Source organism: Capronia epimyces (genome assembly GCF_000585565.1).
Source record: "Capronia epimyces CBS 606.96 chromosome Unknown aczIQ-supercont1.8, whole genome shotgun sequence".
NCBI classification, from domain to species: domain Eukaryota; kingdom Fungi; phylum Ascomycota; class Eurotiomycetes; order Chaetothyriales; family Herpotrichiellaceae; genus Capronia; species Capronia epimyces.
This window is the reverse complement of record NW_006912911.1, coordinates 900,870-928,118: the sequence shown is the minus strand read 5'-3', so window position 1 is coordinate 928,118 and position 27,249 is coordinate 900,870. Positions and strand designations below refer to the sequence as shown.

The 27,249-nt window shown below is 53.1% G+C and overlaps 11 protein-coding genes across 11 annotated transcripts; 5 read left to right on the top strand and 6 right to left on the bottom strand.

Moving 5' to 3' along the window:
* Positions 1 to 33: 33 nt before the first annotated feature.
* A1O3_08744 (uncharacterized protein) lies at positions 34 to 2,750 on the top strand (the record flags this gene model as incomplete). The annotated part of the gene is made up of 3 exons (XM_007738841.1): positions 34 to 376; positions 445 to 941; positions 1,002 to 2,750. 3 exons carry the CDS (start codon positions 34 to 36, stop codon positions 2,748 to 2,750), a joined length of 2,589 nt encoding a protein of 862 aa, XP_007737031.1.
* A 564-nt stretch (positions 2,751 to 3,314) lies between these two features.
* A1O3_08743 (actin-like protein 2) lies at positions 3,315 to 4,669 on the bottom strand (the record flags this gene model as incomplete). The annotated part of the gene is made up of 4 exons (XM_007738840.1): positions 3,315 to 4,271; positions 4,345 to 4,488; positions 4,549 to 4,604; positions 4,651 to 4,669. The coding sequence occupies 4 exons, from the start codon at positions 4,667 to 4,669 to the stop codon at positions 3,315 to 3,317; spliced, it is 1,176 nt and encodes a 391-aa protein (XP_007737030.1).
* Positions 4,670 to 5,398: 729 nt separating this feature from the next.
* A1O3_08742 (uncharacterized protein) lies at positions 5,399 to 6,475 on the bottom strand (the record flags this gene model as incomplete). The annotated part of the gene is made up of 1 exon (XM_007738839.1): positions 5,399 to 6,475. One exon carries the CDS (start codon positions 6,473 to 6,475, stop codon positions 5,399 to 5,401), a length of 1,077 nt encoding a protein of 358 aa, XP_007737029.1.
* A 1,800-nt stretch (positions 6,476 to 8,275) lies between these two features.
* Positions 8,276 to 9,845, bottom strand: A1O3_08741 (farnesyl-diphosphate farnesyltransferase; the record flags this gene model as incomplete). The annotated part of the gene is made up of 3 exons (XM_007738838.1): positions 8,276 to 8,425; positions 8,475 to 9,726; positions 9,778 to 9,845. The coding sequence occupies 3 exons, from the start codon at positions 9,843 to 9,845 to the stop codon at positions 8,276 to 8,278; spliced, it is 1,470 nt and encodes a 489-aa protein (XP_007737028.1).
* Positions 9,846 to 10,915: 1,070 nt separating this feature from the next.
* A1O3_08740 (uncharacterized protein) lies at positions 10,916 to 12,485 on the top strand (the record flags this gene model as incomplete). The annotated part of the gene is made up of 2 exons (XM_007738837.1): positions 10,916 to 12,250; positions 12,324 to 12,485. The coding sequence occupies 2 exons, from the start codon at positions 10,916 to 10,918 to the stop codon at positions 12,483 to 12,485; spliced, it is 1,497 nt and encodes a 498-aa protein (XP_007737027.1).
* Positions 12,486 to 13,306: 821 nt separating this feature from the next.
* Positions 13,307 to 15,355, bottom strand: A1O3_08739 (uncharacterized protein; the record flags this gene model as incomplete). The annotated part of the gene is made up of 1 exon (XM_007738836.1): positions 13,307 to 15,355. One exon carries the CDS (start codon positions 15,353 to 15,355, stop codon positions 13,307 to 13,309), a length of 2,049 nt encoding a protein of 682 aa, XP_007737026.1.
* A 564-nt stretch (positions 15,356 to 15,919) lies between these two features.
* Positions 15,920 to 17,989, top strand: A1O3_08738 (DNA polymerase kappa subunit; the record flags this gene model as incomplete). The annotated part of the gene is made up of 1 exon (XM_007738835.1): positions 15,920 to 17,989. One exon carries the CDS (start codon positions 15,920 to 15,922, stop codon positions 17,987 to 17,989), a length of 2,070 nt encoding a protein of 689 aa, XP_007737025.1.
* Positions 17,990 to 18,449: 460 nt separating this feature from the next.
* A1O3_08737 (uncharacterized protein) lies at positions 18,450 to 19,389 on the top strand (the record flags this gene model as incomplete). Its single annotated transcript, XM_007738834.1, has 2 exons — positions 18,450 to 19,161; positions 19,211 to 19,389. 2 exons carry the CDS (start codon positions 18,450 to 18,452, stop codon positions 19,387 to 19,389), a joined length of 891 nt encoding a protein of 296 aa, XP_007737024.1.
* A 513-nt stretch (positions 19,390 to 19,902) lies between these two features.
* Positions 19,903 to 21,534, bottom strand: A1O3_08736 (uncharacterized protein; the record flags this gene model as incomplete). Its single annotated transcript, XM_007738833.1, has 1 exon — positions 19,903 to 21,534. The coding sequence occupies one exon, from the start codon at positions 21,532 to 21,534 to the stop codon at positions 19,903 to 19,905; it is 1,632 nt and encodes a 543-aa protein (XP_007737023.1).
* Positions 21,535 to 22,292: 758 nt separating this feature from the next.
* On the top strand, positions 22,293 to 23,628 carry A1O3_08735 (oxidoreductase; the record flags this gene model as incomplete). Its single annotated transcript, XM_007738832.1, has 4 exons — positions 22,293 to 22,885; positions 22,971 to 23,001; positions 23,062 to 23,154; positions 23,323 to 23,628. The coding sequence occupies 4 exons, from the start codon at positions 22,293 to 22,295 to the stop codon at positions 23,626 to 23,628; spliced, it is 1,023 nt and encodes a 340-aa protein (XP_007737022.1).
* A 651-nt stretch (positions 23,629 to 24,279) lies between these two features.
* On the bottom strand, positions 24,280 to 26,901 carry A1O3_08734 (uncharacterized protein; the record flags this gene model as incomplete). Its single annotated transcript, XM_007738831.1, has 1 exon — positions 24,280 to 26,901. One exon carries the CDS (start codon positions 26,899 to 26,901, stop codon positions 24,280 to 24,282), a length of 2,622 nt encoding a protein of 873 aa, XP_007737021.1.
* Positions 26,902 to 27,249: the final 348 nt, after the last annotated feature.

Sequence of the window (27,249 nt, the reverse complement as noted above, 5' to 3'; positions counted from 1 at the left end):
CGTTTCCTCCCCCGGACCAACGCTTCCATGGGCATGGCCATGCAGTCGGGCGAATCTGCGGACGGGCGGCACCCTGGCCGCGCCGTCAAGAAACGAGCCTCTCAAGCATGCCACAATTGCCGCACCCGCAAGGTCAAATGTGACCTGGTCACGTCCGGCGTCCCTTGCTCCAACTGCAAGTCGGACGACGTGGAATGTGTCGTGGTCGAGTCCAGGCGGAGCCGGAAATACCGCCTGCAGAAGCGTCGACTGAGCGGCCTTGTTTCGCTGCAGCCGCTCACTCAAGCTCCCGCCAGACTCACGACAGCATCGTCGTTGGCCTCGTTGAAGCTCTCCCCGGACACTCTGAACAGTGTCCCGGCCCAGACAAGTCATGGTACGTTTCGCGTCTCCTGTCCTCACCAAAGAGTCTTCGCCTGACACTGTGACTGCGCGGATCTCAAGATGAAGCTGCCTCCAAGCCTTCCTCGACATCAAGCACTCAGCCTCACAGTTCACCGGCCAGCACCACACCAGCCGCCAGCTTCAGCGCCCAAGGCTATGGGTATCTGACGGGGAGCGTTGCCACTAATCTACCCCCTCAACCACCGCCGCCACCACCTGTTACCTTTCCATCCTATATCCAGCCTCCGCAACCTGACATTCGGCCTGATGATGTGGAATTCCTGAACCGTCGTGGTGCCCTGACCCTACCTCAACCCGAGTTGCAAGACCAACTTCTTCGATGTTTTGTGCTTTTCGTCTACCCCTCCATGCCGACCGTCGACCTGGAGGATTTTCTAGGTGCCATCGACGGCCGTGACGGCGCCCCGAAAATTAGTCTCGTGGTATTTCAGGCCGTCATGTTCGCGGGAACGGCTTACGTCGACTTAGACCTACTCCGGCAAGCAGGCTACCAAAATCGAAGAGCAGCCAGAAGCGACTTCTACCAGAAAGTTAAGGTGAGCATTCCAAACCCTGTAGTTCTACGCCCATATTGACTTTGATTCTCCTCCCCCAAGCTACTGTACGACTTTAATTGGGACGTCGACCGGATCGCGCTGATCCAGGCCCTCCTCATCTTAAACTACTGGTACGTCTCGGAAAATGACCAGAAGGATCCCTGGCATTGGCTGGGGATCTGTGTCTCATTGGCCACGAGTATTGGCATGAACCAAACCGACACCTACTCGAGAAAGGACCCGCGAACCTGTCGGCTCTGGAAACGCATCTGGTGGAATTGTGTCATGCGAGATCGAATCATAGCGTTTAGCATGCGCCGAGCAATGCGCGTCATGGATGAGGACATCAACCTCCCCTGGTTGACTCCCGACGACTTTGAATTGCGACCGATCAGCACCTTGGTGCCGTCGCTCCGGCAATCTCGCTTTGTGACGGATAGTTCGTTGAGGAGAATGCTGGCTGAAATGTGTGTGGCCCAAGCACAATTGCTGTTAACCATCGGCCACATTATCAAGAGCTGCTATACCTTGCGAAGCTTTGGAGGCTCTACGTCCGAAGTCACTATGCTCTATACGCCCAGAAGGTCCGAAGCCATCAGTAGCAATGATGTTGCCGCGCTACAGGACGAACTAAGTCAGTGGTACAGTAATCTGCCGATGAGCTGCTGGCTTCTTGCGAATGCCCCCGCCGGCAATGGGAATGCAGATGGTGACTGGACAGACGATATCTTGTTTCTGCACCGAAGTGCCTTGAAGATGCTGTTCTTGGTGGCAACCGAAGCCCTCAATCGGCCTCAGACGTTGGGGGAGTCCAAGTCTCACTCAGCCTCGGGACCAAGACAGAGATCGACATCGACGTCAAAGGTCAAAGAGGCGGCTGATAAAATGTCCGAGATGATCCAGTGTCTGCACGACCGCGATCTGGTGAGATATCTGCCACCGCTTGCGGTGAGTTTCATGCTCCTCGCTAGTGCGGCATTCCTGGTCGAGATCAAAACAAATGGTGCAGGCTTGGGAGATCTTCAGCTTCGGGCACAGCAGTGGCAACTCCATCGCTGTGTCCGAGCGCTGCTGCACCTACGTGATATATGGCCGATTGCCGATTCGGCCTGCGATCTGGTGGGCCAGATGATCAACAGGGCCCAGGTTGGGCCGGCCTTGGGGCTTGCCATCCCCGGGACCCAGGCGAAATCCATGGGTCTCATGGGTTCGAACGAGGCTGCTGTTGATACCGACGTGCTTTCTAGCCAGTTCTCTGCTGGTCAGCACTCTCTTCAGCCAGCCCTCGAACCTGCACAATCCAGTCCTCAACCCTACCACTACGACCGCCCCATTGATGATGGCATGACTCCCACCTTTACACCAGTGTCCACAGCCGAGCTCAAAGCGTCAACTCCCATGGGCGTTGCGCAGGCTCCCCACGAGCCAGTCCTGGCTCCCGAGTTGGCCGACCGGTACCCCTGGACAGGCGCAGGCTTAGATTCAGAAGAGCTGGCACTGGGCTTTAACTTTGACCACACCGGCATCGCCAACGAGCGAGGGCAAATCGGACACGGGCACATCTCCAACGGTCACGCCTTGCACATGGACATTGCCCTAGCAGAATGCTATTCCCTGGGTGATTTCGAGAACAGCATTTTGGACTTTGATTTCGACTCCGCCGCACATGGCTTTAGCTATGGGCCTGCGGTTGCGACCGCTACCGCGACCGAGTCCGCCACCGCTTCCGCGCCTAGAGATGGCGTGCCGCCGACCACAGTGATGTCGGGCACGTGGACCTCGACCACCACCCTTCCGGATTTCATATAATCAGTGGTCTGGAGTCTAAACAAGAAGCGAGAGTGGCAATGGGCCATTTTGGGGGGGCGGGAAGGGGTCGGGGGACAAACATGGAAAAGTAGATCGTCGTGTAATGGTTCCATCATCATACTATGTGATATTATATTATATTACTGGTTGGTACCTATAGGTCCTGTAAATCCAGGATTCTTTGTCTTTGTCCCTTCCAGCCCGTACAAGCCGATCCCCCTCCCTTCCCTTTCCTGGGACTGTGGAGGAGGGAGGAGGCGCTTGATGGTATGGCGATACCGAGTAAGTGAGTGAAGTATGCATGCATGGATGAGTTGGACAGAGGGAGACAGAGGGAGACAGATGGAGACAGAGCACACCTCCTTAGGGTCATATTTCATATTTCATATTTCTAGAAGCCTGGTTCGTCTTCGCCCTGTGGCGAGGCTACGACAATCCTTCCGCATCTGCCTTACACGGCAAAGTATAGCCGAGCACACCTCTACAGGTCCTTCCTGTGACCGAGATCTTTTTGGTTGCCAAACTACTGCCAGAACGGTTGCCCCAGTAAAGCTTGGTACATGTCTACCTTGGACCCAACTTCTCCAGGATTCGCGACCCTTGCTCCTGCCACTCCTGCTTGGAGATCCACATGTTTTCCTTGTCTGCCATGATGTTCGCGAGCACTGCTCCTCCCAAGAAGACCATGTGCCGTCGCCTGGGAGGATCTTCGATCCGCACTTTGAATTTATTCAGGCGTTCCGGGTTACCGCCCAACACTCGGGTCAGCCACAATTGTTTGAGCTCCTTTTCCAATCGCGACGGGAGACCAGGGTACATGCTGCTTCCTCCAGAGAGAACAATGGCTTTGTACAGCGACGAGCGTACATCTACGTCGGCGGCCTGGATGGTGTTGAACAGAAACTCTGCGATGCCTGGTTGTTCAACGTCCACGAGGTGCGGCTGGAAGAGACATTCGGGAGCCTCGAAACGTTCGCTGCCAACCCTGATCACACGTCCATCGGGAAGGGTGTAGGATTCCACAAGGACGGTGGTGTCTTCGGACAGGCGCTGGTCGAGGGCAAGGTCATAGGATACGTAGCATAGTTTCTCTTTTATTTGGCGCACAGTTTCGAAATCAGCAGTTCGGTTAAGCGCGTATCCTCTTCGGAGGAGTAGAGCGATCAAGTTGCGGGTGACATCGCGGCCTGCCACATCAAGTCGGCGAGTAAGGTGATTGAGAACCGTGGATTCGTAAACTGGGACAATATGTGTGACGCCGTCGCCAGAATCGACCACCACTCCGGAAGACAAACCCTGGGCATACAATGCGAGCACGGCCTGAATGGCCACGTACACCCCGCCAAAGTTGTATCTTTCAAACATGACTTCGCACATCTGCTCGCGGTTTTTGAGCGGGTTCATGGGCGGTTCTGTCAACAGGATTTTCCGACCCGTGGGGTCGATGCGAAGTTTCTCGTAGAATGTAAAGTCCCAGAGATGCTGCATATCGTCCCACTTCTTGACAATGCCATTTTCCATCTACTCGGTGAGCTGCATGTCAGCCTTGAGCGCAGCACAACTTGGTGAGCGAATTCGAGTTGCTTCCACATACAGGATAGCTGATTTGAAGCATAGATCTTGCGGCGGCCGCCTCATCCCCACACATGATATCCTTGACCACAATGTCGCCCGCTCGCTCTTCCGAACGCAGGATCGGTCGGCCGACTATGGAGGGGTATTGGTGTTCCGGGAAGTTCTGCAGGCACGTGTAAGGTCAATGACTGGTGCTTCGTCGGGAGCGATTGGCTATACGTACCTGGCCAGCATAGCCGACCTTGAGGAAGCCGGTACCTCCATCGAGGACTGCCGTGCCTGTGTCAGCAAAGGGATCATATAATGATGGGGGACTCGGCGTTACCAATGGGAGGTTCGGCCATTCTACTGGGTTTCTAGCGTCGTGAGCGCTCCGAGCCTTGCGACATGCAGGAGAAATCGTCGGGACAGGCAGGAGAACGGAACGAAACGAAGGGCGTGCAGCTGGCTGCGAAGATTGGAGCAGTCGTTGTACGCGCAGTGAGATAGATGTCCACGGACAGTACGGAGTACTGGCGCAGGCAGCGTCGCAATGGTTCCGCCAAGATCTCAGCTACAGGGGAGCATTTTGAACTGCTCCGCACTACCACAGCCTTGTCAGGCCCATGTACGGATACTCCGTACTCTGTGCGGATAGGAGAATGTGGAATGTGAAATTTAATTTCAACCCTAGTCATATCATAACCTCATATCTCGTATACCCATCAATCCAAATGTTGCAGTGTCTTCTCATCCTCGCATAGCAGCCTAGATTCGCTGCAAATCATTCTCAGGAAAGTCGTCGATGTACACAGACATGACTGCGAGCGACATACGAAACCAGGAGTGTAGCTGCCAGCGCATGACAAGAAAAGCTCGTTGCTACACATTCATCACTTCATCCAAGGCATCGACGGCGAGTTGGCCAACTGTGACGCGTGTCCTTTCATGATTCTTGGGGAGCTTCGGAGGTGATGCAGTGCTGCTACTCTTTTCCCGCAGAAATACCCGTCAGCCAAGGCGCCACAAAGATATGCGCGAAAGGATCCCTTTCGGCGACCGTGCAACAAGACGGATACTGAGCCCATGAAGGGTCAGTAGTCATCCGCACGACCACGACTCACCGCGCGCCGAGACCTGTTTCTCTCCCCATTGTCATCATCTTCGAATCTTCTTCGTTCTCGACCGGATTGTCTGATCGAACTCGAATCGGCGTAGCGGCCCCTCGTACTTTCACTGCGCTGACTTGAACTGCTCTGTGGGACAGCCCCGTTGTAATACCACTGGCCGTCTCGTCCTTTGTAATAGCCCCCAGCTTCCCGGGCTCGCCGTCGGCGCTCTCGTTCTAGTCGCTTCTTATGATGTTCTTCCCTTTCTGACAGCATTTGTTTATGCTGCGCGTGCTCTTCTGTAACCTCGTTCCACTCGCCCACAGCGCCTTTGATCCCCAGCGCGGCGATGCCGATGGCTGCAGCGTCCTGCCAGCGTGAAGCTCGCTGTTGCTTATGCGCATCTTCCGGGGACAACTTGCCCTCTCTGACCTTTTCCATACGCTTGTCGTGAGCCTCGATAGAGGAATAGACTTTCGACGCTGCGTGGATGGTTGCGACACTGGCCAGTGCACCTGTGATCCATTTCTTGCGTTGTAACTTGCGGCAATTTTTTTCTTCCTCCGTGGATGAGGCCAACGATGAAGACGATGAAGACGAGGAGCTTGAGGATCCGCGGCGCCGTCGAGACCGACCTGTGGCCGACTTCGCTCGGACGCGGGATCGAGGTGGTACGGACCCTTCCGAATCATAGCGAGAGTCCCGTCGATCTCGATAATGAGCGAGTGCGCCAGCACCAGCGCCAGCTGCGGCGCCGACGCCCACTGCTCGACCGTTTTGCAAGGAACTGGCCCTTCGTCGCTGCCCAGGACGCCTCGGGAGAACTTCGCCTCTGTGACGGACTACCTCTACGATTTCCTCGTCCGGAGCGACATCTCGTCGACGGCGAAGAACGAGCCCTTTCTCTTCCATAGTGCGCCGGTCCATGATATGCTTGTCTTCCAGAGGCAATTGTCCACGCATCTTCTTCCACCGGTGCTGAATAGGGTCCCAGACTTTGTCGTGGTGCTTGATGGCTACCGGCACAGCATTTAGGGTTAGTCCCAGTGCCTGTTCAGCCATTTTGAAGTTGTTAGGCGTTACACAGTTGCTTGTGAGACGAGTGTTCGCTCCGGGAAGGTGTGACGGCCTATGTCTCGGGTGTTGCAACACCCAACAAATCGGGTCCTGGACGCTTGAATGGCGGTAAGGGCGGTGGGGGAAGATGGCTTATTTACAGCTTCACCTTCCGGCTCTCTGTTTAACAGGAAGACAAGCTAAAGGGCTAGCGACAAGCGGACATGGTGAGAGAACGAGAACGGCGGATGTACAAAATTTATGCTCGGAAGTGTTTCGCAGGTTGCAGTACCTATCGTCAAGTCGACGGATGTATGGAGTGAATATGCGCGAGAGCCCAACAGGCCCGGAGGATTGATAAGTGATAAAGATGCAGAGTCTAACTAGAAGCATCCAGCGCACGTCATTTTCTGGCAGCCACACCGACATTACTGCAACATCGAGTTCGGCATTTTACTGGCGACTCTTCGACTGGACGGAGAACATACGAGACAAATAACCCAGAGGCAGGCAATAAGGGTCATGTGGCCCGGAGCACGTTCGAACAAGCAATTTGGTATGCAACATGCAGATCCTAATCCCTGGCAGATATGTACGTTCGCCGAAAGGATGGGAAATTGATCGATGGGCGGTGCAGGGATGTCGCTGCGATCAGCCAGGCACGGCGAGGGGCGAGGGGGCGAGCCTCGGTCGAAGGTTCGAGACGGTGGTTACCTAATGGCTGGAGGAGAAGGAGAATCAAGGAACTGAGCTGTTTTTGCTGAGTGGCTGTGGTGGCTTGTGGAATTGGGCCGCGAGAGAGAGGGAGAGAGAGGGCGGGATGGCGGATGGCGGATGGCAGATGGCAGATGTTTGAGGATGATAGAGAGCCGAGTTCCCGTACGGATACAGAGGGAGCGAGCTTCACTCACCCTGGTCTGGAGACAGAGCAGTGACGTCGAAGACATGGGTACGACGCAGGAGGCGTTGTCGCCGTACAGCCAGACCACCGGTTCGAATCTCCGTCCCTGCGTCCTGCGTTGGCGTCCTGCGTCCTCCTTTCCAATCCTACCGCAGCAAAGGTACAGCACAGCGTACACTAGGCTCACACAACCCACCAACTTCTTCATCTGAAGTCTCTTCTACCTCTCATCTACTCCTCCACCTCCAAGACATCTCACCACCCCGAAGCATGGGATGGGCCTGCTGGCTCGGGCCGTGCAGTGCCAATGAGACACCAGGACCAATGCGAAGTAGAATCTTCCTTGGCTGAGCCACGGACTCTAGAGGCCATGTGACACAGCTGTCTTCCTCTCCATGTCTCCTACCATGTCGTGTCCTTTCCGTACAATCCCGCTCTGTAAGTGAGCCGACTGGTTACACAACAGCTACGCGGACACGAAGAAACTTGATGCAAGCATCTGCCGGAACACCTGACAGAATATCACACAAGCTTCGAGCGAGTGGTACGATCATCGTCACGCCCAGGCATCGATCCCAAAAGGAACCGTTGTCGTTTGACAAGATGAGATAGAGACATGGCAAATGAGACAGTAGATGTACGCTCGAAAGTAACAAGACACCTCAGAGAGAGTCCTCTCGGGCTTGTCAATTGTCAGTTTCGAGCATCACAGTGGTCAATTTCAGCACATCTTCGGCACAACAACAGTCAATGAAAAAGGCTGAGTTGCAATTTGACATCCGTGCTTTAGGTGATGGAGGATGCGCTTCTGGAAGGGTTACCTGCTCCAGAAGCCTGTCTGTATTCTGTAGTGTTTCTTTTTGTTATACAGACTTGAGAGCCTAGCTAGGCAACGGGTGACCATATCAGAGTTCACCATGACCCGTGGGATGGTTGGTGGGTTGCACCTGATCCAATCCCTGAAAAAGGGATCCCCCAGTCAATTGAGCCCAGCTTTGCTTAATCTCCTCAAAGGCCACATCGAATCGAGCGCCCATAAGCCACGCAATGTAAGTCTGCGGTTTGTTAGTGTCCGCTTGGTAATGGAAGAAGTCCACTGCTCACCATAATCCCTGTGATGACCAACATCATCGACAATACACCTCCAAGCAAGACCAGAGTCTCCTTCTTGCTGCCCACTTCTGGCGCCGTCTTCTCCCTTGCTGAAATGGCTGCCTGAAGCTCAGCCGCCTTTCCCTTGGCCAGGATTTCCTCCACCTTTTGCGACGGGAAGATGGATTCAATGAACTGTTCCACCTTTCCACACGCGATGCTGATCTTCAAGAAATTGGGGTCTTCTGGTCTATTCTTTCTTCGAATAGAATGAAGATGTTTTCGGAACGCCTCAGACACCACTTGCAAATTTTGTGTTGACGCAGTCATGAGTTGGCATGCTTCCCCTTTGGTGATCTTGATGTTGCGTTGGAACATGGCGTAATTTCTGAAGCAGAGATCCAGTGTCGCAATAGCCATCGATTGCGGGATAGCACAGAAGTTGAACACGCTCTGTTCCCTCAAACCTGCTAGGAAGAAGAGACAGTCATCGGCATGATCGAGCGCGTTGAGGATCATGTGCGAGCTGCAGTTTAGCGCCTTCTCTCGGTTTTCCGGCTTGAACAAATCCTCAAAGCTGTCTACATATTGCGACCAGATCTCTCGAGGCCAGAATTTTCGATGGTCGTCAAAATCTTCGCGGATATCTCGGATGATATTGACCTTCTGTAAGAAAAGCCCCATTGACCTATGAAGCTGGGGTCTTTCTAGAAGTCCCGGGTTGGCAAATTTGCTTTCCACAAACATGCGGGTCAGTCCTTCGCCAACGAGACCGGCCACGTAATAGCAGTAGAGGTCGTAGTCTTCAACGGTGTTGACTCCGACTTCATTGAACTCAGCATTCAGGCAATAGTCCGCCATTCCATTCCCCATCTTTTGTGTAATATCTTTGATAATCGCTTGATACGCAGGCTTCATGTTTTTGAACTCTGTGATGATGTACCTAAAGTTGACCAATAACTCGCGATCTTTCTCTTCGGGTCTGTTGCCGTCGAAATGCCAGCCATCGACTTCGAGGTTCTCGTGAAAATTTCGCAGCAGGGGCTCCTTGGTGGTCGCGGATATTGACGTGTCATCTTCAATGGTGTCCAAGCCACGCAGGACCAGGTAGAAAACGCAGACAGGTAATAGGAGCTCGGGGTGTAGTTCTTTGATGACAGCACTGAAACTTCGGCTGGTCTTGTCAAGATATTTGAAACAAATTTTGGCGGACTCCGTCTCTGTTGACTCGTCCCTTTCATGCACAGGGTTGTGCCAGACTTTCCTAAAGGGCGTGAGTTCTATATTGTCATGAGATCTAATGAGGCACAATTACCATTGAATGATGGACCGCAGCTCCTGGACATGCACTGCGTAATACAGAATATCTCTGACTTTCGGCATGATGAAGACGGCCCAAGCTGTGGCTAGAATTAATCTCGACGCAGAAGAGATTGTTCCAGCAGTACAGTAAAAGAGAGAGGAAAAATGAAAAATGAAAAAGAAAAAGACAAAAAGGAGATACAACCGAAGTTGGCGACAGTTTCTTAGACCATCGTTACAGCGCGTCCAGAGTGTGCAGGTACTAGGTAGTACCGATGGAGGGATGGGTGTGTGGAGATTGGAGAAACCAAATAATGGTACGATCAATCAACCGAAGGTTTCTCAGCCAAGCTTTTGTAGCACTGGTTGCAGTGGTACATGTAATTATAGTACCTTAGCAGGTACTACTACCGTAACCTGCTTCCTGGTAGGTACCTTAGGTACGGTAGTGGTAGTGGTAGTATCCGTCCTATATAATAATAATAGTAACCAAGCGAGATCATTATTGCGCTGAAGCCCCTAAGCCCACCTGAAAGGAACCATGGCCCCTGGAACGTTAGGTAGTACGAATAGTAGTACGGAGTATTCGCACTCTATACGAAGTAGGCCTAAGGCTGGGCGGTGCACCGCCGAGGTCTGGTTGCCAACTGTGGCTGGTGCCTAGTACTGTAATTTTTACTGTATCCCTAGTACAGAGTTATGCCCAGCGCAAGCCGCATAATGATTATTTCCTGCGTCCGATGACTTCACCTGGTTGACTGGGATCTGGGATCACGGATCACAAGCATTCGCTTTCGACGGGCACACGCGGCTCAAGCGTACATACCATAATTCAGTCACCCACATACGATCGCAATCCCATCCACTCCTACATTGATATCTCCATCACTTCAGTTCAAGCACGCCTTCTCCAGACCTCCCGTCCTCTTGCCTGGCGCAGGTGCAAGTCCAAGCTCCCCTGATACACAGCAACTCGATTCCAAATCTTCGATTGGTGTCTCTGTGCCCCCACCAACAAAGCCAAATCCCTGACCTCCGGTCATTCCAGCGCTGCTCCCGCTGACTCAAAGGGTCTTGAAGAGGGATTAAGAAGCATCGGCGACAATAAAAAACCTGGGAAGAGTGAAGGACACAGACTGACTGCCGCAGTCATGGTCGTGGATACGTCGTACTACGACGCTCTAGGCGTCAAACCTGATGCCTCTGAGTTAGAAATCAAAAAGGCTTACAGAAAGCTGGCTATCACAACACATCCCGATAAAAACCCTGGCGATGAGACAGCGCATGCCCGATTCCAGGCTGTAGGCGAGGCGTACCAGGTCTTGTCCAACAAAGAGACGCGAGCAGCCTACGACATGTATGGCAAAGAGAAAGCCATGCCCAGCCAAGGCTTTGAGGATCCCGCAGAGTTCTTCAGTATGATCTTTGGAGGTGACGCCTTTGTCGACCTTATTGGCGAACTCACCCTGCTGAAGGATCTGACACACACCATGGATATCACAATGGAGCAGATGGAGGAGGAAGAACTGGCGAAGCATGCAGAAGAGAAGTTGAATATCCACGACGAGAAGGAAAAGCAGGCCTCAGCAGCCACTGCCGGGGACAGTAGCGAAAAGGAGGAACAGGCCACCGAACAGCCTACTGATGCAAGTACAAGCACGAGCACGACCGCTCATATTCCACCACCATATGTTTCGGGCGAAGAGGCATCTACTTCTGCCGGCAAATCCTCAGGGACTAGCACACCGCAGAAAAGATACCTCGGCCAGCAAGCCATCATGGATCGATCTGAGGAAGATGCTCGCATGGATGCCGCCGGCCTGACTCAGGAGGAGAAAGACCTGCAGAAGAAGAAAAAGAAGGGCGGCTTGACCAAAGAGCAGCGCGAGAAACTCGAGGCATATGAACGCGAAAGGCGGAAAGCGCGAGAAGAACGAGTCAACACGCTGGTGAAGAAGCTGATCGATCGGATCAGTGTGTGGACAGAGACGGAGAAGGGGCCAGAAGTCACCCGCGCCTTTCAAGAAAAGACGAAACTGGAAGTCGAGAATCTCAAGATGGAATCATTTGGGATCGAGATCCTCCACGCCGTCGGACAGACGTACAGCCAGAAAGCCACCTCTTTTCTCAAATCCCAGAAATTCCTTGGCATATCAGGGTTTTTCTCGCGCCTAAAGGACAAAGGTACCCTCGCTAAGGAGACATGGACCACGATCTCGACCGCCATCGATGCACAGTTGACGATGGAAGAAATGGCCAAGTTGGAGGAGAAAGGTGGCGCCGACTGGACGGATGAGAAGAAGGCCGAGTATGAGCGGAAGGTGACGGGCAAGATCCTGGCTGCAGCGTGGAGAGGCTCGAAGTTCGAGATCCAGGGCGTGTTGCGCGACGTCTGCGACAAAATCCTGAACGATAAGACCGTCAGGCTCGAGAAGCGGGTCGAGCGCGCACAAGCCCTGGTGCTGATGGGCACGATCTTCCAGCAGGTGAGTTGCCAATCCGTCCAATAATGCCATCATCAAGACAGCAAGGCAGACACTGATACTGACTCTTATCCAGGCCGAACGGGACCCAGACGAAGAAGGCGACTTCATGGCCTTCGAGCAGCTCATGGCCGAATCCATGAAGAAGCAAGAGAAGAAAAAGGACAAGGACAAGGATAAGGACAAGGACTCGAAGCACCGCCACGGCCGCAAGGAGTCACCCTCACCCGCATCCTAATCCTCTTACCACCGCAAAGACACCGCTTCTCGCCTGGTTGAATATGGGCCCAAGACTTGCTGCTGTGACTGTCTACCTCTCCTCTTTCTTTTCTAGCCTGTACTACGATAGCGCGGCCGAAGCAACGAGTCCCTTTCAGGTTCGGAGCCGTGCAGGATAGAGCCCTATGAATGGTTGGAAACCCGGGATGTGTGATACCAAGTTGAGATTCTCAGTACTAGTATATTTGTTCACAGTAACGTGGCACCACTCTGCACACCCGGCAGCTTCCTCTGCGAACTGCGACGTGGACTGTACAGTAGAGGTATGGCTGCTGCATCTCGCTCAGCTTCTCCTTTCCTCGTTCAAGGTCCAAGCTCTCCTTCCCAGCTAGCACATCTCGAGCATCTCTTTCGAGGTGAACCGGCATGAACCCAGCAATAAATCAGCAGCCAACACCATCTATTCTCCAAGTATTCTTTCCTCCTGTGCCTCCGGTGTCGCGGAATTAAACAAGACATTTGCCGTCGGGGTATCAGCTGTATAGAACGAGAACATATGAAACCAAAACCAGACCCGGCAGAGGCAGGCCCAAAGTAGTGTACTGTAGATGAGGGTTAAAACGAACGCTGGGAAAACCCCACAATTCTCAAAGCACGTAAACCCTTGTTTCGCCGTCGCCCAACATTCCCAAAATGTAACAGAAACCCAGTAAGATGGTGGTACTTCTTCCCGCGCCACCTTATGCAGCTTTGATCATGACATCGTGACAGAGAGCGGTGATCAATCAGTCTCGAGACCGTTCGACGAGGCGGAAATTCGGGGTGACGATCCTACGCTGCTTAAGAATCTGCAACGTCAGATTCTAGAGCCTCTGTGATCTCCTGCAGCAGGGTGAGAGCTGTGAATTCACTCTTCGACGCAGCCGCACTGGTATGATCGACCCAGAGCTGCGCTTCGTCAAGTTTTGCTTTCGTCAGGCCTGGGCTTAACAACCCCTTCCTTTCACCTGGTTCTTCGGTCCCGTTGTCGAAGCCACGTTCATCGAGTTCCTCATCATGCAAGACTCGTCCTCCTAATTTCACATCGCCGATTCCGACCTTATAATCCAATGCTCTATTTCCATCGCGGATTAGTTCCTCAGTACAGGTGAGGCAACGCTTGATGCTCTGGCTAAGTTTCTGAGAGTCGAGGAGAAGTTGATGGTGTTTGGAAAGATCAAGCAGTAATCGCCTCTCATCCCTAGCACGTTGTCTTGATCGGGCTGTTGGACTTGTCAAAGAACTTGAGTCGTTGGACACGAGAGAATCTTCCTCGTCATCCAGATCGTCCAAGTCACTTCCTGGGTCAAGGTCAGAAAGTGATTGACTCTCTCCATCGAGCTCGGTAAGAGTACCGAGACTGTGACTTGACTGTCCCGAGACTGTCCTCGTGCTTGCTGCCAGAGAAAGACGACCAGAACGAGACAGACGACGATATCTCCGCAGTTCACCGCTCTGCTTGCGCAGTTCACGCTCCAGAGTCTTGTTGATGGCCAGCAGAGATGAGTTCGAAATCTCTAAATCGAGAACTTTCCGTTCGCGACGTGCATCCGCAGCTCTGTCGTTTTGAAGTTGTAATGGAGGAACAGCTTGGTCTATTCCAGAATCTGCAGGGTTAATTGAAGCGATTGCCGATTTATATGATTCTGAGCATTCCGTGTCACTGGTAATGGATGCAGAAACCGTGTTGGTCGAGGCTAGGCTTACAGATCTGGGGCTTAATGTGTCGGCAGACAACATACTGTTTGCCCCTATTCGGGGAGAGCTTGATGGCGCAAGCCGGAGATCTAGAGGCTGGGGTCGTTGTGTCTGCTGTCCACTCATTCTCCTGACAGGCATGCTAGTTATGGAGCTTGAGCTGATAGACTTCCTGTGTCCGCCTTGGTAGCTGGGAGCCGAAGATGCGGTAGAGCCTGTTGCACTCTTCGGTCGGTCTATGGTCGATCGAGATGGTGCTGGAGGAGATGAACCGGGGTCCAGCTGGATTTTGCGAGGGGATGGTGGCATCGCAGCAACAGGTCTTCGGATTCTATCTGGAGAATGAGGGGGACTGGACTGAACTGGTCGGCTGTCTGCGGCTTGAGAAGGTCCCTTTGATATAGTTGCTGTGTCGCCTATTCTGACAGTCGAGACTTGAGGTAGTGTTGGACGATTAGGAGGAGCATGTTGAGCAATCTCGTTGGCCCGGAGGAATTTATCATCATGATCTTTATAATCTCTTGCACTTGTCGGTCCTCTTGATGGTTGACTGGATTCGGGACTAGGCAAGGGCGGCGAGCCAACAAAAAAGTGGCCTCGACCAGGCGGAAGGCGAGGACCTCCGTCTAATCCAGGAGAACTTATCGTAGACTTTGCATCGTTCGCATGGAAGAACTTCGCAGACACGCCTTTATCGCCATCTGACACGCTCTTTGTAGCCGAGACCCTTCTATGAACCGTCACAATGGGTGTACCTGCGCCAACCGCGGGTCTTGCGGTGTTGATGCCCAGTCCTTGGATCTTGCCTGTGCCAGGTTTGGAGACCTCTTTCCGAGAGCCTTCGCTCCAGAGGGCGCCATTGTTGGCCCCGCTGACAGGTGCAGGAGTCGAAGGTGACTCGGTGCCGATCCGTGACTGTCTTGTTCCTGATCGAGGCGTGATATTTCCGTTCAGAGGTGTCGTCACCTGATCCTGCTTCCCAGGAGATTTGGACCTCACAAAAGGCTCTCTGCGAGTAGATAATGTCGGGGACGATTGGGCAGAGCCGATTACTCGAGGGGTCAAAGGATTCTTGACATTACGGAAGTTCGAACTGAGGGCGGGCGTAAGTGGTTTGGAAGTGTTCGGTTTCGTTTGTTTATCCGCTGGCATAGTCGGGAGGGGTGACCGTCGATATCGAGACGGCGGATGTTGTTGCGGATCTCGCTCTCGCATGACAGCGATGGGAAATAGTTCGGTGCAATGCAGCTACCATTGTCGACGGCGAGGAGAATCGGCGAGGGCGGCAAGGGCGGTCATATCTGGTGGGAAATCAAAGACAAGACGATTCGATTCGATTCGTGCTTGTCAACAAGGTGTTGGAGAAGCCGGGGGCACGGACGGAGTGGAAGCGGACTATTAACATCACTATTATTATATTATACGCACTAGCATGGCTAATTAAAAGCAGACTGCCTCACTGGGATTAATTAATAGTGATTAGCTAATTGCAGATGACTCCTAGTGCCTATGGTGCCTAGGCGCACCTATAGGTGCTCGCCTGCGTCAACCCTGGTAGGTGCCTGGGACGCGTCCAACCGCGCCTTAGGGCCTAAGCCCCATGAACCCTGAGGCTTGCCCGCGTCGTCTAAAGTCTGTCATCACTCGACATTTCACATCTGTTTATCCCTTGTGATATGTGTGCAAACACCATGCCGACCCCATGTCCCTGTTGCAATGACCTTGAGTGATGTAGACGAAGACGATACCTTGCCCAAACACGTCGACCACGTTGATGGCGGGGAAGTTGCAGAACCCCCGGTCGATGCTCAAGTCGCCCTTCCTCAAGCCTCTCAACACCACTCTCTAAAACATCACCTCCTCGGTCCGTCCCTGACAAAAGCTGGGCAAGATGCAGTTGATCAAAAGAAAGTGTCGGAAATAATCTACGAAGCCTCCAAGGGCTCGAAATTCTTTAGCAACGAAGAACTTAGGGACAAGAACCTGACCACCAAAATCGAACGAATCCTGAAACAGAAGGCGCAGTTGGAAAAACTGGACTTGAAATCGGATCTACGTCGCGCAGACGACTATATCGCATCTCTCGAGCTGTCGCGGGACCTAAGCCAGCATGTCGTGCACATCGATTGCGATGCCTTCTACGCCGCAGTCGAAGAAATCGATCGGCCCGAACTAAAGCATGTCCCCATGGCAGTTGGGGTTGGTGTTCTGACCACCTGTAATTATGAGGCTCGCAAATACGGATGTCGCAGCGCCATGGCAGGCTTTGTAGCAAAGAAGCTCTGTCCGCAACTGATCTGCTTGCCAATGAATTTTGACAAGTATACTGCAAAAGCCAAAGAAGTCAGAGCAATTCTCGCCGATTATGATCCCCGGTTCGAGAGCGCCAGCATCGATGAGGCGTACTTGAATATCACCGAATATTGCCACATTCATGACATTGGCCCAGATGCTGCGGTAGAACAACTCCGGAGAGAAGTACATGAGAAATGCAATATCACCATTTCAGCCGGCATAGCGCCGAATGCAAAGCTAGCTAAAATCTGCTCGAACAAGAACAAGCCGAACGGTCAGTTTCGCATTCCTAATGATCGAGGGGCTGTCATGTCCTTCATATCAACACTCCCCGTCCGGAAGGTGAACGGCATAGGGCGTGTGTTCGAGCGAGAACTTGACGCAATCGGGATCAAAACCTGCGGAGACATCTATGTTCAACGTGCATACCTCCACAGACTTTTCGGCGAAAAAGCATTCCAATTCTTGATGCAGACTTACCTGGGCCTCGGACGAACCATTGTGCAGCCTGCCGAAGAATATGAGCGGAAGAGCGTTGGCACAGAATCCACCTTCCGCGACATCAGCAGCAAACAAGAATTACGGGAGAAATTGCGGCATACGGCCGAGGAGCTGGAGAAAGACATGGCGCGAGTGGCTGTCAAGGGGAGAACTCTGGTGCTGAAAGTCAAACTACACACGTACGAAGTTTTCACTCGACAAGTGGCGCCGCCAAAGGCGGTCCATCGAGCAGAGGATCTATACAACTATAGTCTACCAATGCTGGCGAAACTTGAAAAGGAGATGCCAGACTTCAGGCTGCGCCTGATGGGACTACGGTGTACACATCTTGTCAGTACGAAGAAAGAGAGCCCCGACTTCTTTCGCCGTCGTGTCAACAACATCTCTTCTGCACAAAAGTCAACAGACAATGATAATAATGAAGAGTGGGAAGCCTGGCCAGACGCCGAATTCGAAGAGGCTGCTCGACAGGAGAAGCAAGAAGAAATGGACGAGCTCGAACGTCTCAGTCAGGAACAGCAGAAGCAAGGACAAGATCCGGTCGACGCTGGGGGTGTAGGAGAAGCATCAACAGCGGACTGGCACGAGCCCTTTGGCCGATATAAATACGGGAGCGAACCAAATTCCCCGGCGAAACACGGGCGGACGCACACTGACGCAACAGCGCCAAAGAAAGAGGAACAGCAGCAGTTCTGGGACTGTCCAGTCTGCCAGCTCCCTCAACCCGCCAATGATCGCGAGTTCAACTGCCACATTGACCTTTGTCTCTCACGGCAGACCATCAAGGAGGCTGTAGCTGAAGTCGATGCGGCAACCGCTAGAGGAAGGGCCGCGTCGGAGCATGCGGCAGCGGAAAATAGCGACGGTTTGCCGCCGAGGCCTAGGTCCGCCAACGGAACGACGACGAAGAGAAAGGCAGCAGTCACGAGCAGCATTTCTGGTGCGGATGCGGGAGGTGCTCGGAAACAGAAGAAACTCTTTTTCGTATGAGCAATCAAATCCATTGTCCTGCATCATATATAGCAAAGGATTTGTTGGAATACCTCAGATTAGACCGGTCCGCGCGGCGGGGCGGGACATTTTGCAACGATGACAATTTTGCATTGATTCCTGGAATGGGAGTCCACGCCATGATCGTGACCATACCTCCTTATGACTCCTGGGCCACCGGTGCAGTAGTTGATAACACGGTTCCCCAAGCTGCTATTATCACATCCTCGGAGTTAGACTGGGGCCAGGACCTGGGTTAGTTGACGATGGCATGGTGGCACCTGCCTTTACAAAGTGTACCGCCCGGTCCCCAGGTCATCAGTATAGTGACAAGCACAGAGCAAGGAAAATCAACCATATATAAAGCGTGATGTTGTTCACTCAAGGACATAGTCCTCATCAGAAGTCCATCCTCCCGGGTCATCTATAAACCGACTCTGTACAGTATCTTGCAATCACTATGGCTGAGGCTCCTCCTTTCCCATCTCCCACCAAACGGTGGCATAGAACAGCACAGCCATCCACATCACCTTCCCGTCCTGAGCTGTCTGCCCGAGGCAAGTCCGTCATCGTCACAGGAGGCGGCAGTACTGGTATCGGCGGCGAGACTGCCCGCTACTTCGCCGAAGCCGGCGCGTCTCGCATTGCCCTTCTTGGCCGTCGACAGAAGCCCCTTCTCGACAACAAGGCCTTTATCAACAACAAGTTCCCCGACGTCGAGGTCTTCACTTTCTCCACCGACGTGACTAAGAAGAGCGACGTAGACGCTGCCTTTTCCCAGTTTGCCGGCACCGGGAAGATCAACGTCCTTGTCCACAGCGCCGCAACCATCGGGCCCAAGGAGACGGTGGCGGATGCGGACGGCGAAAAGTATCTCGAAGCCATCCAGACCAACCTCGCCGGCTCGTTCTGGGTTGCGCAGGCGTTCCTCCACTACGCGGCGCCGGACGCAGTCGCCATCACCATCAATTCGTGGGGTGCGCATCTAAGTCTCAATGACGCCTTTTCTTCATACTGCGTCGCCAAGTTGGCGGTATATCGGCTCTGGGACACCGTGGCGCTTGCGAACCCAACCTTGAGCGTGTTCCATACTCAGCCTGGCGTGGTACTCACTGAGATGAACTTGAGCGTAGGGGGAGCCGAGAGTTTCAAGGACGTCAAGACCGACGACGGTAAGTAGGAACGACGATACGAGAGATGGTGAAGCTGAGTTTGATTTAGTTTCTCTCCCAGCGAGCTTCAATGTTTGGCTCGCCAGCCCTGAAGCCCGGTTTCTGAAGGGCAAGTTCCTCTGGTGCAACTGGGACGTGGATGAACTCAAGGCCCAAGCAAAAGAGATTGAAGCGGGAACGAAGCTGAATATCGGCCTTGTAGGATGGCCGTTTGAGAATCCGAGTTAGAACCCTCCGACTACTGCAGAGTAGTTGTGTTTCGCTAGTGCTCGTAAACAAAAGACACTGTTCTTCGTATGAGTGATTCCTTGTCCTGAATCATATAGCCAGGGACCATGGTCCTGCAGTCGTCAGATGGATGGACATGCACAGATGATCAAACAACCAGAACTGGCAAGGAACCAAGTCCTCTTCGCGAGAAGTGACAAGTCTCGAAATAAAATGCATACCACACGTCACGTCTTGTTCGACGGACAGTCAGGACAATCAGGTATCTGCTATGCATTGTGCAATATATCATGTACCTACCGGTACCTATATGCCCCGTGTCAGCCGCCTATACGCCCACAGGGTATTTCAACATGCAAAAGAGTATCATGAACATAGCCAGCCAACTCATTGATGTCCAACTCGTTGATGTTATACATTCTACCACAAGCCGGTCTTTCCCAACACCGCGCCATGCAATGCAACCAACAACTGCTTACCGCTAGAACAGCCTCTCCTTCCACTCTCCACCAATCAGTCATCGCTGGCTCTCCGCCTCGGTCGGCCCAGCTCATCATCCTCGGCCTCCGGATCGATATCGTCGTCGTCGGCCTCAAACACCTTGTCCGAGTCTTCCTCTCTCTTGGTCTGCTCTTCCTTCATTTCCCGGTACGTGGCATAGCTCAGCATGCAGAATGCAACAATGATCAATGCAGCTCCTGCTAGCGCCGCTGGACTGAGTGGCTTCCCGGTAATTAGCCAGTCGATGATTCCCACCAGAAAAATGGTCAGAAGAGCGGCGACAGAGCTGAGCACAGGCGAAGTCAGAGACATCAGAACAAGGAAAGACCCGGAGAAGACAGCGTTGGAGAGCGTGGAAATGGCAAGGAGGCTCGCGGCTCGGCCGCTGGGAAGTTCGAAGCGTTCTAGACCCGTAATATGGAGGATCGGCAGGGGAATCCAGAGAACGGTCAGGGTGAAAAGTCCGACCATGCTACCGAAGGTGTTGGCAAAGATCATGCCTCGCCCTGGAGAGGTGCCTTCCGGTGGGCACGCGAAGCGCTTGTAGAGGACCTCATAAAAGCCGTATGCCACAGAGCCGATGCCAATGATTATATTGCCCAGAAGTTTCGTGCTGAATCCCTTCTTCGCGCCGGGGTCGGTGGTCCCTGAATCCGAGTCATCGTTGTCACCGTATGCGACGACCAGGACACCTATAATGGCTAGGCCCACTGAAAATGCTTTGTCGAAGCGGAGTTTATCGTTGAGGAGCATGATTGAAAAAACATAAGCGAAGAAGGCCGAACAGTTGTAGATCGCCGTCAAGTCGGAAGGGGACGTCAGGTTGACAGCCACATACCAGGAGCCGCCGGCCATGGTGAGAAAAGTAGTAATGAAGGCGGTCGCCTTGATCATGTAAGGCCACGGAGAAACGGCAGCGGCGGGAGGGCTCAGGTAGAGCTCCCGGGACTGGATCATCTGGGCAGTAGACCGTAGCAGGTACTTATGCCGACGCCAGAAAGCGGGCCAGGAAAGTTTCCGCTTTTGAACACGTAACATCAGAAGTTGGACCGGCCAGAGAAAGACCCAGGAACCATGCGTCAAGTACATCATGCAGTAGGCCTTGTTCCATTTTAGATCGTGTTGGATATACACGGCCGTCTCTGTCTGCACCACGAAGGAGACCAGAGAGAGAATCAGGAAGAAAGAGGCATAGATGTATTTCCGGCGGACCACGTCCTCGGGCTGAGCGTATGTCGGTGATACGGACCGGAAGGTACTCCTTCGCGACGCAAATGCAGGTCTGGTCGACCCAGAGAGCCTTGGACTCGACGCTCGTCCTCGACTAGATGATTTATCTTCCCCCAGAAGGGGTACATGTGCCTGTGGCCCGGAGGGGCGGTGCATCGAAGGCTTCAGGGCCATCTCGTCGTCTGATGGATCCAAATCCTGCTCTTCATCGAAAGAAACTCGACTTCGCTCTTCTTGCCGATCTGGACGGAACACGTCTCTGACGTTGGAGGGTAACGAGGATAGACGTAGCGGGCTCTGAATACGTTCAGGGCGGTGGGAGGTGCCTATCGAAGGAGGAAGAGGCGACTCAGTGCCGGAAGGAGTGAAGACAATTTCGCCAACATTCGAGTCGCTACTATCGGACCTGGTCATCCATGCGGTCAAGGAGTGTAGGGTCACCAGGAGTGGTCAGCCGTGGGGGTAGGATAAAGAAAAGAGGATCGAGCACGCTCAACGCGAACAGATTGACCAGTTTGTGGTGGGTGAGACGGCCAGGATGTCATCTGCAAGCATATCGTCCAAGACACAGAAGATATAGTCTCAATCTCAGCTAATCGCGAGCGAGCATTTGTGGACGCCGGACGGGGTTGTGGTGCGGAGGAGACGAAGATTGAACTGTCCAGTGTCCAGTGTCCGCGTCACGAGCCTCCTGCATTTGCGCAGTGCGATGCCACCGTTCCGCAGTAGAACCTGACGCACACCCGGCGGAGCACAGTGTAGATATGGCACCGCCGTCGAGGCGTAGAATCTCAGCCTTGTCAACTTACCGGCGGTGGCTATCGAGCCATTCATTCTCCTTTCTTTCTGTGTGGTTCATGTGGTTATAGTTTGATCAAGGAGCTACATACTACAGAGTATGTCTTATCGGCAGCCCGTATTATTAGCCCAACTCCCCACCAGAGTCAGATGGCGTCATCTAAACATTGCGCAACTTTGCCCGGAGATGTGCTAGTCCCAGCTATATAATCTGGTCTCAAATCCGCGATGACCTCGTGGATTCACTTTATCGTCCCTGCTACTAGTAGTTGCTATTGCCTGCCTCTTCTAGTGTATGCTTCCGAACGTCCTACCACACTCAGCACTATCGAAACCTCCCGCCCCTCGTCCCCAATCCGTCACCCGTCGTCAAGATGCCCCTCATTCCCTCCACCACGGCGCTGGCCTCGAAAGAGCGCGTGATTCTGGGGTTAATGACCTTCGGCCCTCCAGGCACTGAATCGAAAGGTGCACGTATCACCTCGCTGGATGAGTACAAACAAACTCTGGACTACTTCCAATCGCAGGGGTACAACGAGGTGGACACGGCACGGGCCTACATCGACGGTGGCCAGGAAGCCTTCACGCGCGAGGCCCATTGGAAAGAGCGCGGTCTGAAGCTCGCGACAAAATGCCACCCCTCGAACCCGGGCGGCCATAAACCCGAGAGTCTGCGCGCGACCCTGGAGACGAGCCTGAAAGAGCTGGGAACCGACACTGTGGACATCTTCTACCTGCACGCGCCCGACCGGAGCGTGCCGTTTGAGGATACGTTGCGGGAATGCGACGCCTTGTTCAAGGAGGGCAAGTTCGTCCAGCTAGGTCTGAGCAACTATGCCGCCTGGGAGGTCGCCGAGATATGGAACATCGCCAACGAGCGGCACTGGGTCAAGCCAACCATCTATCAGGCCATGTACAATGCCATCACTAGAGACCTTGAAACGGAGTTGCTTCCAGCCTTGAGAAAGTGAGTTGTCTGAGGACTATGCTCCCAACTGTTGAATCTCACCAGGAGGCACAAGCTGACACTGGCCGATTGGCGTTGACTGTAGATATGGCCTGGACCTAGTGGTGTACAATCCCGTGAGATCCCTTCTACTTTTCTTTCACACGTCTCGGAACCCATGACTGACATTTGGCCAGCTCGCCGGTGGTATCTTCAGCGGTAAATACAAGTCGAAATCCGACATTCCTGCTGAGGGGCGATTTGCGAACGTCAGCGAGCGTTCGGGCAAGGTATGTACCACCCTCAAATCCGATCATGACAGCATCCAATTCCACGTTATTCAACGAATGGAGGAGGGCTCACGAAAGGAAGAACACAATTCCCACGGATCGCCACGACCAGAATCTCCTCCATAATTAATCAGATCGCTTGAAACTAACCAGCTGCCCCCTCAACAGATGTACAGACAACGCTACTTCCACGACGCGACCTTCTCGGCGTTGCAGCACATCGAACCCGTTGTGAAACAGCACAACCTAACCCTCGTAGAAACCGCCCTCCGATGGGTCGTGCATCACTCGGTGTTGAAACTCCCCAGCAAAGGTGGCAACGACGGTATCATCATCGGCGTGAGCAGTCTGAGCCAGCTGCACCAGAACCTGGCGGATCTGGAGAAGGGCCCATTGCCGGACGAGGTGGTCCGGGTCCTGGACGAGGCTTGGGAATTGTATCTGAAGGCCAAAGGCCCGACGTACTGGCGGTGAGGCTGTTCAGGTTCAGGATGCAGGCGTCGCCGTCGTTACATGGACAACACGTTCAAGTCTCGGCACACTGCGAAGTTGGGCGAACTATTACTTCTAGTTTCGGCACGATGCGAAGTTGGGCGAACTACTTCTAGTAGCAAAAGTGCCTTTGTCGAAAAGCCCTAGTAGAGAGCCATATCCGTACTTGGTAGAGGAACAGAACGGGGAGGCCATGTCGCGCTGCAGTACAAGCAAACAAATCAGAAATATATAGTACAGGCCACTCCAGTGACAGACTTTCGTTACATTCCAGGTTCCAGAACAGCATCACGGAGGTGTAGTGTCGCGATTCTTCGCCCATCCCCGCGGCGTTGTATTGGACTGTGTTGACTCCTTCAGGGGCCACAGCCTTACCGCCGGACATCGACTGACTCTTGATTCGGGCCAGTGAAGTAGAGCATGGTTACACATTAGTTACACATTACAGTATGTCCTAGCGCTGGAAAAGGTCCTTTCGACAAAATAGTCTGGATTCGACGCCTCTCGTTGCCCTGGTTATTATGCAAATAACGCTATCTCTCCAAATGCACTCTGTCTCTGCACCATACTCGTCATGTCTGAATGAGCTGACCACTCGTCTGTCCCAATGAGACATAATGACATAAACTCGATTCAGTGCTGGCCTTTACCGCGAGCACCCCTGCCTCTGCGCGCTTTAGAACCAAACCGAAATTTCAGATCATCACTATCATCGTCATCATCACTGTCCTTCGCATGGGCGACGGTGACTGGCAGCGTCTTCTGACGTTTCGGTTCTCTGGTACTCGTGTTCGAACTTGCAGCTCTCTTGCCAGACATCAAAGTGGAGTTGTTACTTGACATGGGCACGCCCGGTCCGCGCTGTGTTGGGTCATTCACGCCGGTCCGTACACTAGACGCCTGACTCCTGCCGGCAGCGCGCGTCAGCCTGGGGGTGTCTGTGTGGATTTCATGATGTACAATCTCAGCGGCCTCGCGCTGAAGCTGCGTCATGCCTGGTCTTGCTGACACTGGGTTGTCTACGTCTTCACCAAAACTGTCGTCCTCTTCCTCATGATCAGAAACAACACGGGTTCTCGAAGATCTGGTTCCACTAGAGCGCTGTGTTTGACTTTGCTGTTTTTGGTTTCTGGCTTCTTCTTTCCTCTTTCGTTCTTTTTCTCGCTCCTTCTCCTCCTGCGTCTTCTCCCAGTATTGCTCACCAAGCCCGTAGGTATTTCCCTTGACTTCCACAAGAGGTACAATGACCTTTCTCGCATGACTTCGCCGCTGTAGAGGCTCACCCTTTCTGTGGAAGCCTTTGAAGTTTTTCCGGCCGTTCCACCTTGGGTCCCAGTTTTCATTGCGTTGACTGTCGGTTCCGATGGTCCGCTTGGATCTTTCCCGCATGGGAAGTTCCATTGTCACAATGGCAACCAGATTCGCTGGCGACTTGTCCTCAACGAAGGGCGACCCATTTTCGAGCTCTTCTTCCTCTCTTCTGGCGGCCTCTTCCTTTTCTGCCCGTTGCACTCTCACAATTTCGCGGACGTCGATCGCTTGTTCTTTCTTGCCTTTCTTCGTTGCAGCCTGCCGCACGATTTGGTTATTGGTAGCGCTGGTATTTTTATTAGCTTGTGCTTCAGTAAGCTTTCGACGCTTAAAAGCCGCTGCTGCTGGAAGGAGGTTATCGATTTCATCAGCAAATGCATCTTCTGACTGTTCGGATGGAGAACGTGCCCGCTTGCCCGCGGTCGGCTGCGGCTCTTTTTTTATAATTAATAACTGCGTGCGGACCATGGGTTCGAGCCCAGATTCGGAGACGGATACCTCCTGCTCCTCATCCTCAACATCGTAGTCATCGATGGCATCAGGATCGAAACCATCATCAAAATTTTTGAACCGGCTTGATTGGGTGAATCGAGGTCCCGAAAACGGGCGTGTGAGCCTCTCTTCAACATGGCTGACTTGAGAGGCACTGTGAGAGGGAGGTTGGGAAGGTGCAGGTTCTGTACCGGAATCAACTCCTGATTGCTGCACGGGCTCCGCTTGTAGCGGCTCTGTTCCCACTCTCTGGGATGGGCGATAGAGATTCTCTCGGACCTCGGCGGGCTTCTGTGTGACACTGGAGTTTGCTGCGGACGGAGGAGGAGCTATCCTTCCATCAGTGGTGCTTTCGAAAGGAATGCTCTGTTGAAGTGAACCGGCATCATTTGCCAGTATTGCGTCCAGAAATTCCGACTGGTCAATAGCCCGTTGGTCCATCTTCATAGCAGCCTCATTGATTAGAGTGTTTGTCCGTTCCTGCATGCCATCTTTCCCCTGCCATCGCACCAGAACGACCTTGATATCTGACCAACCCCTGCTGTCATCAGTCCGTTTGGTCCCCGCTGCATGTTGTAAAAAGTTCAAGAGTTCATCTGCTGTTGGTTCACTATGGTTCACTTTGAACAAGAGTGCTTTTCCATGACCACTGGTGATGACTGGGAGCAGATTGTCATACTGGGTTTGATCCCCGAAAACGAATGTATAGCCTTCAAAAACGGTGATTCGTGACGGATCAGGCTGGTATGTTTCTGCCGGCCGGATGGTAGGCTCTCTTCCCGGAGCAGGAAGATGGCCTGCCGGGTCCGGCCATGCACTGTCAAAGTCGGTTTCTAGGAGCGAAAGATTTTCCTCCTGGCTTAAATTGGTCGGTGTCGCCGCGTATTCTAAAGCGTCAAGGTACGACTCAGCCACCAAGTACTTGCCTGTAACCAAAGCCAGCAAACCCTTTGCAGTGTTCCGCTTATTTGCAACCACGTGCGTGGTATGTTCCGGAATGAAGTCGCTGATGGCCTTGATGTCCAGGTTTTGGACTTGATTTTGTTTGGTTTTGAGACTGCCCGACTTGATTTCCTTCTTGAGGAGGTTGAATGTGAGCACGCATGGCTGCCATTTAATGATAATCTCATGAGGACACGTCCCAGGGCGTATTGAGTTCTCCTCGCTCTTCAGTTCCTTAGAGGCGCCCTTGATGAGTTCACCATTGACCGAAGTGCCACTTTTGGATTTCTGGTCTTCGATCCTGATCTTTGTTCGGGCGTGTATTTGTGCCGCGTCGCCTTCTTTTACAGGATCAACCTCTATGACAAAATGCTTCCTTGAAACAGTCCTGTGGTCAATGGCAAACTGTACGCCTTCCCGTTTCACTCGGCCAAATAAATATTTCTGCCCAGGCTTGAGCCACATTCGCTTTCCTTGGAGAAAGTCTCCATTCGATTCGAGGATCCACATGTCAGGGACATGACAGATGAGAGGGCCGACCGTGGTTATGCCTTATGAGGGCTGAGGTTAGTGAAGAGGTTGGTCAGAATGGCAAGCGCAGGCAACTGCGATATTTGGACTGTGACAACGCGACACGCTCTGAGTCCAAGAGACAAAGCCAGTCAGGCGGCAGCGATGCCTAAAGGGACTGGTCCCGCCGATGTGTGTGGGGGCTGTGTACTCCGTACGACTGCAGTGCAGCAAGTCTTAGGGCCCTTAAGCCCCCGAGCCCAGCGCCAAACGCCCTAAGGCTCCCAAGGCTTGGGCTTGCCATTATTGATGTACGTACCTAGGCACCAGCAGGTATGGAACTGGAGT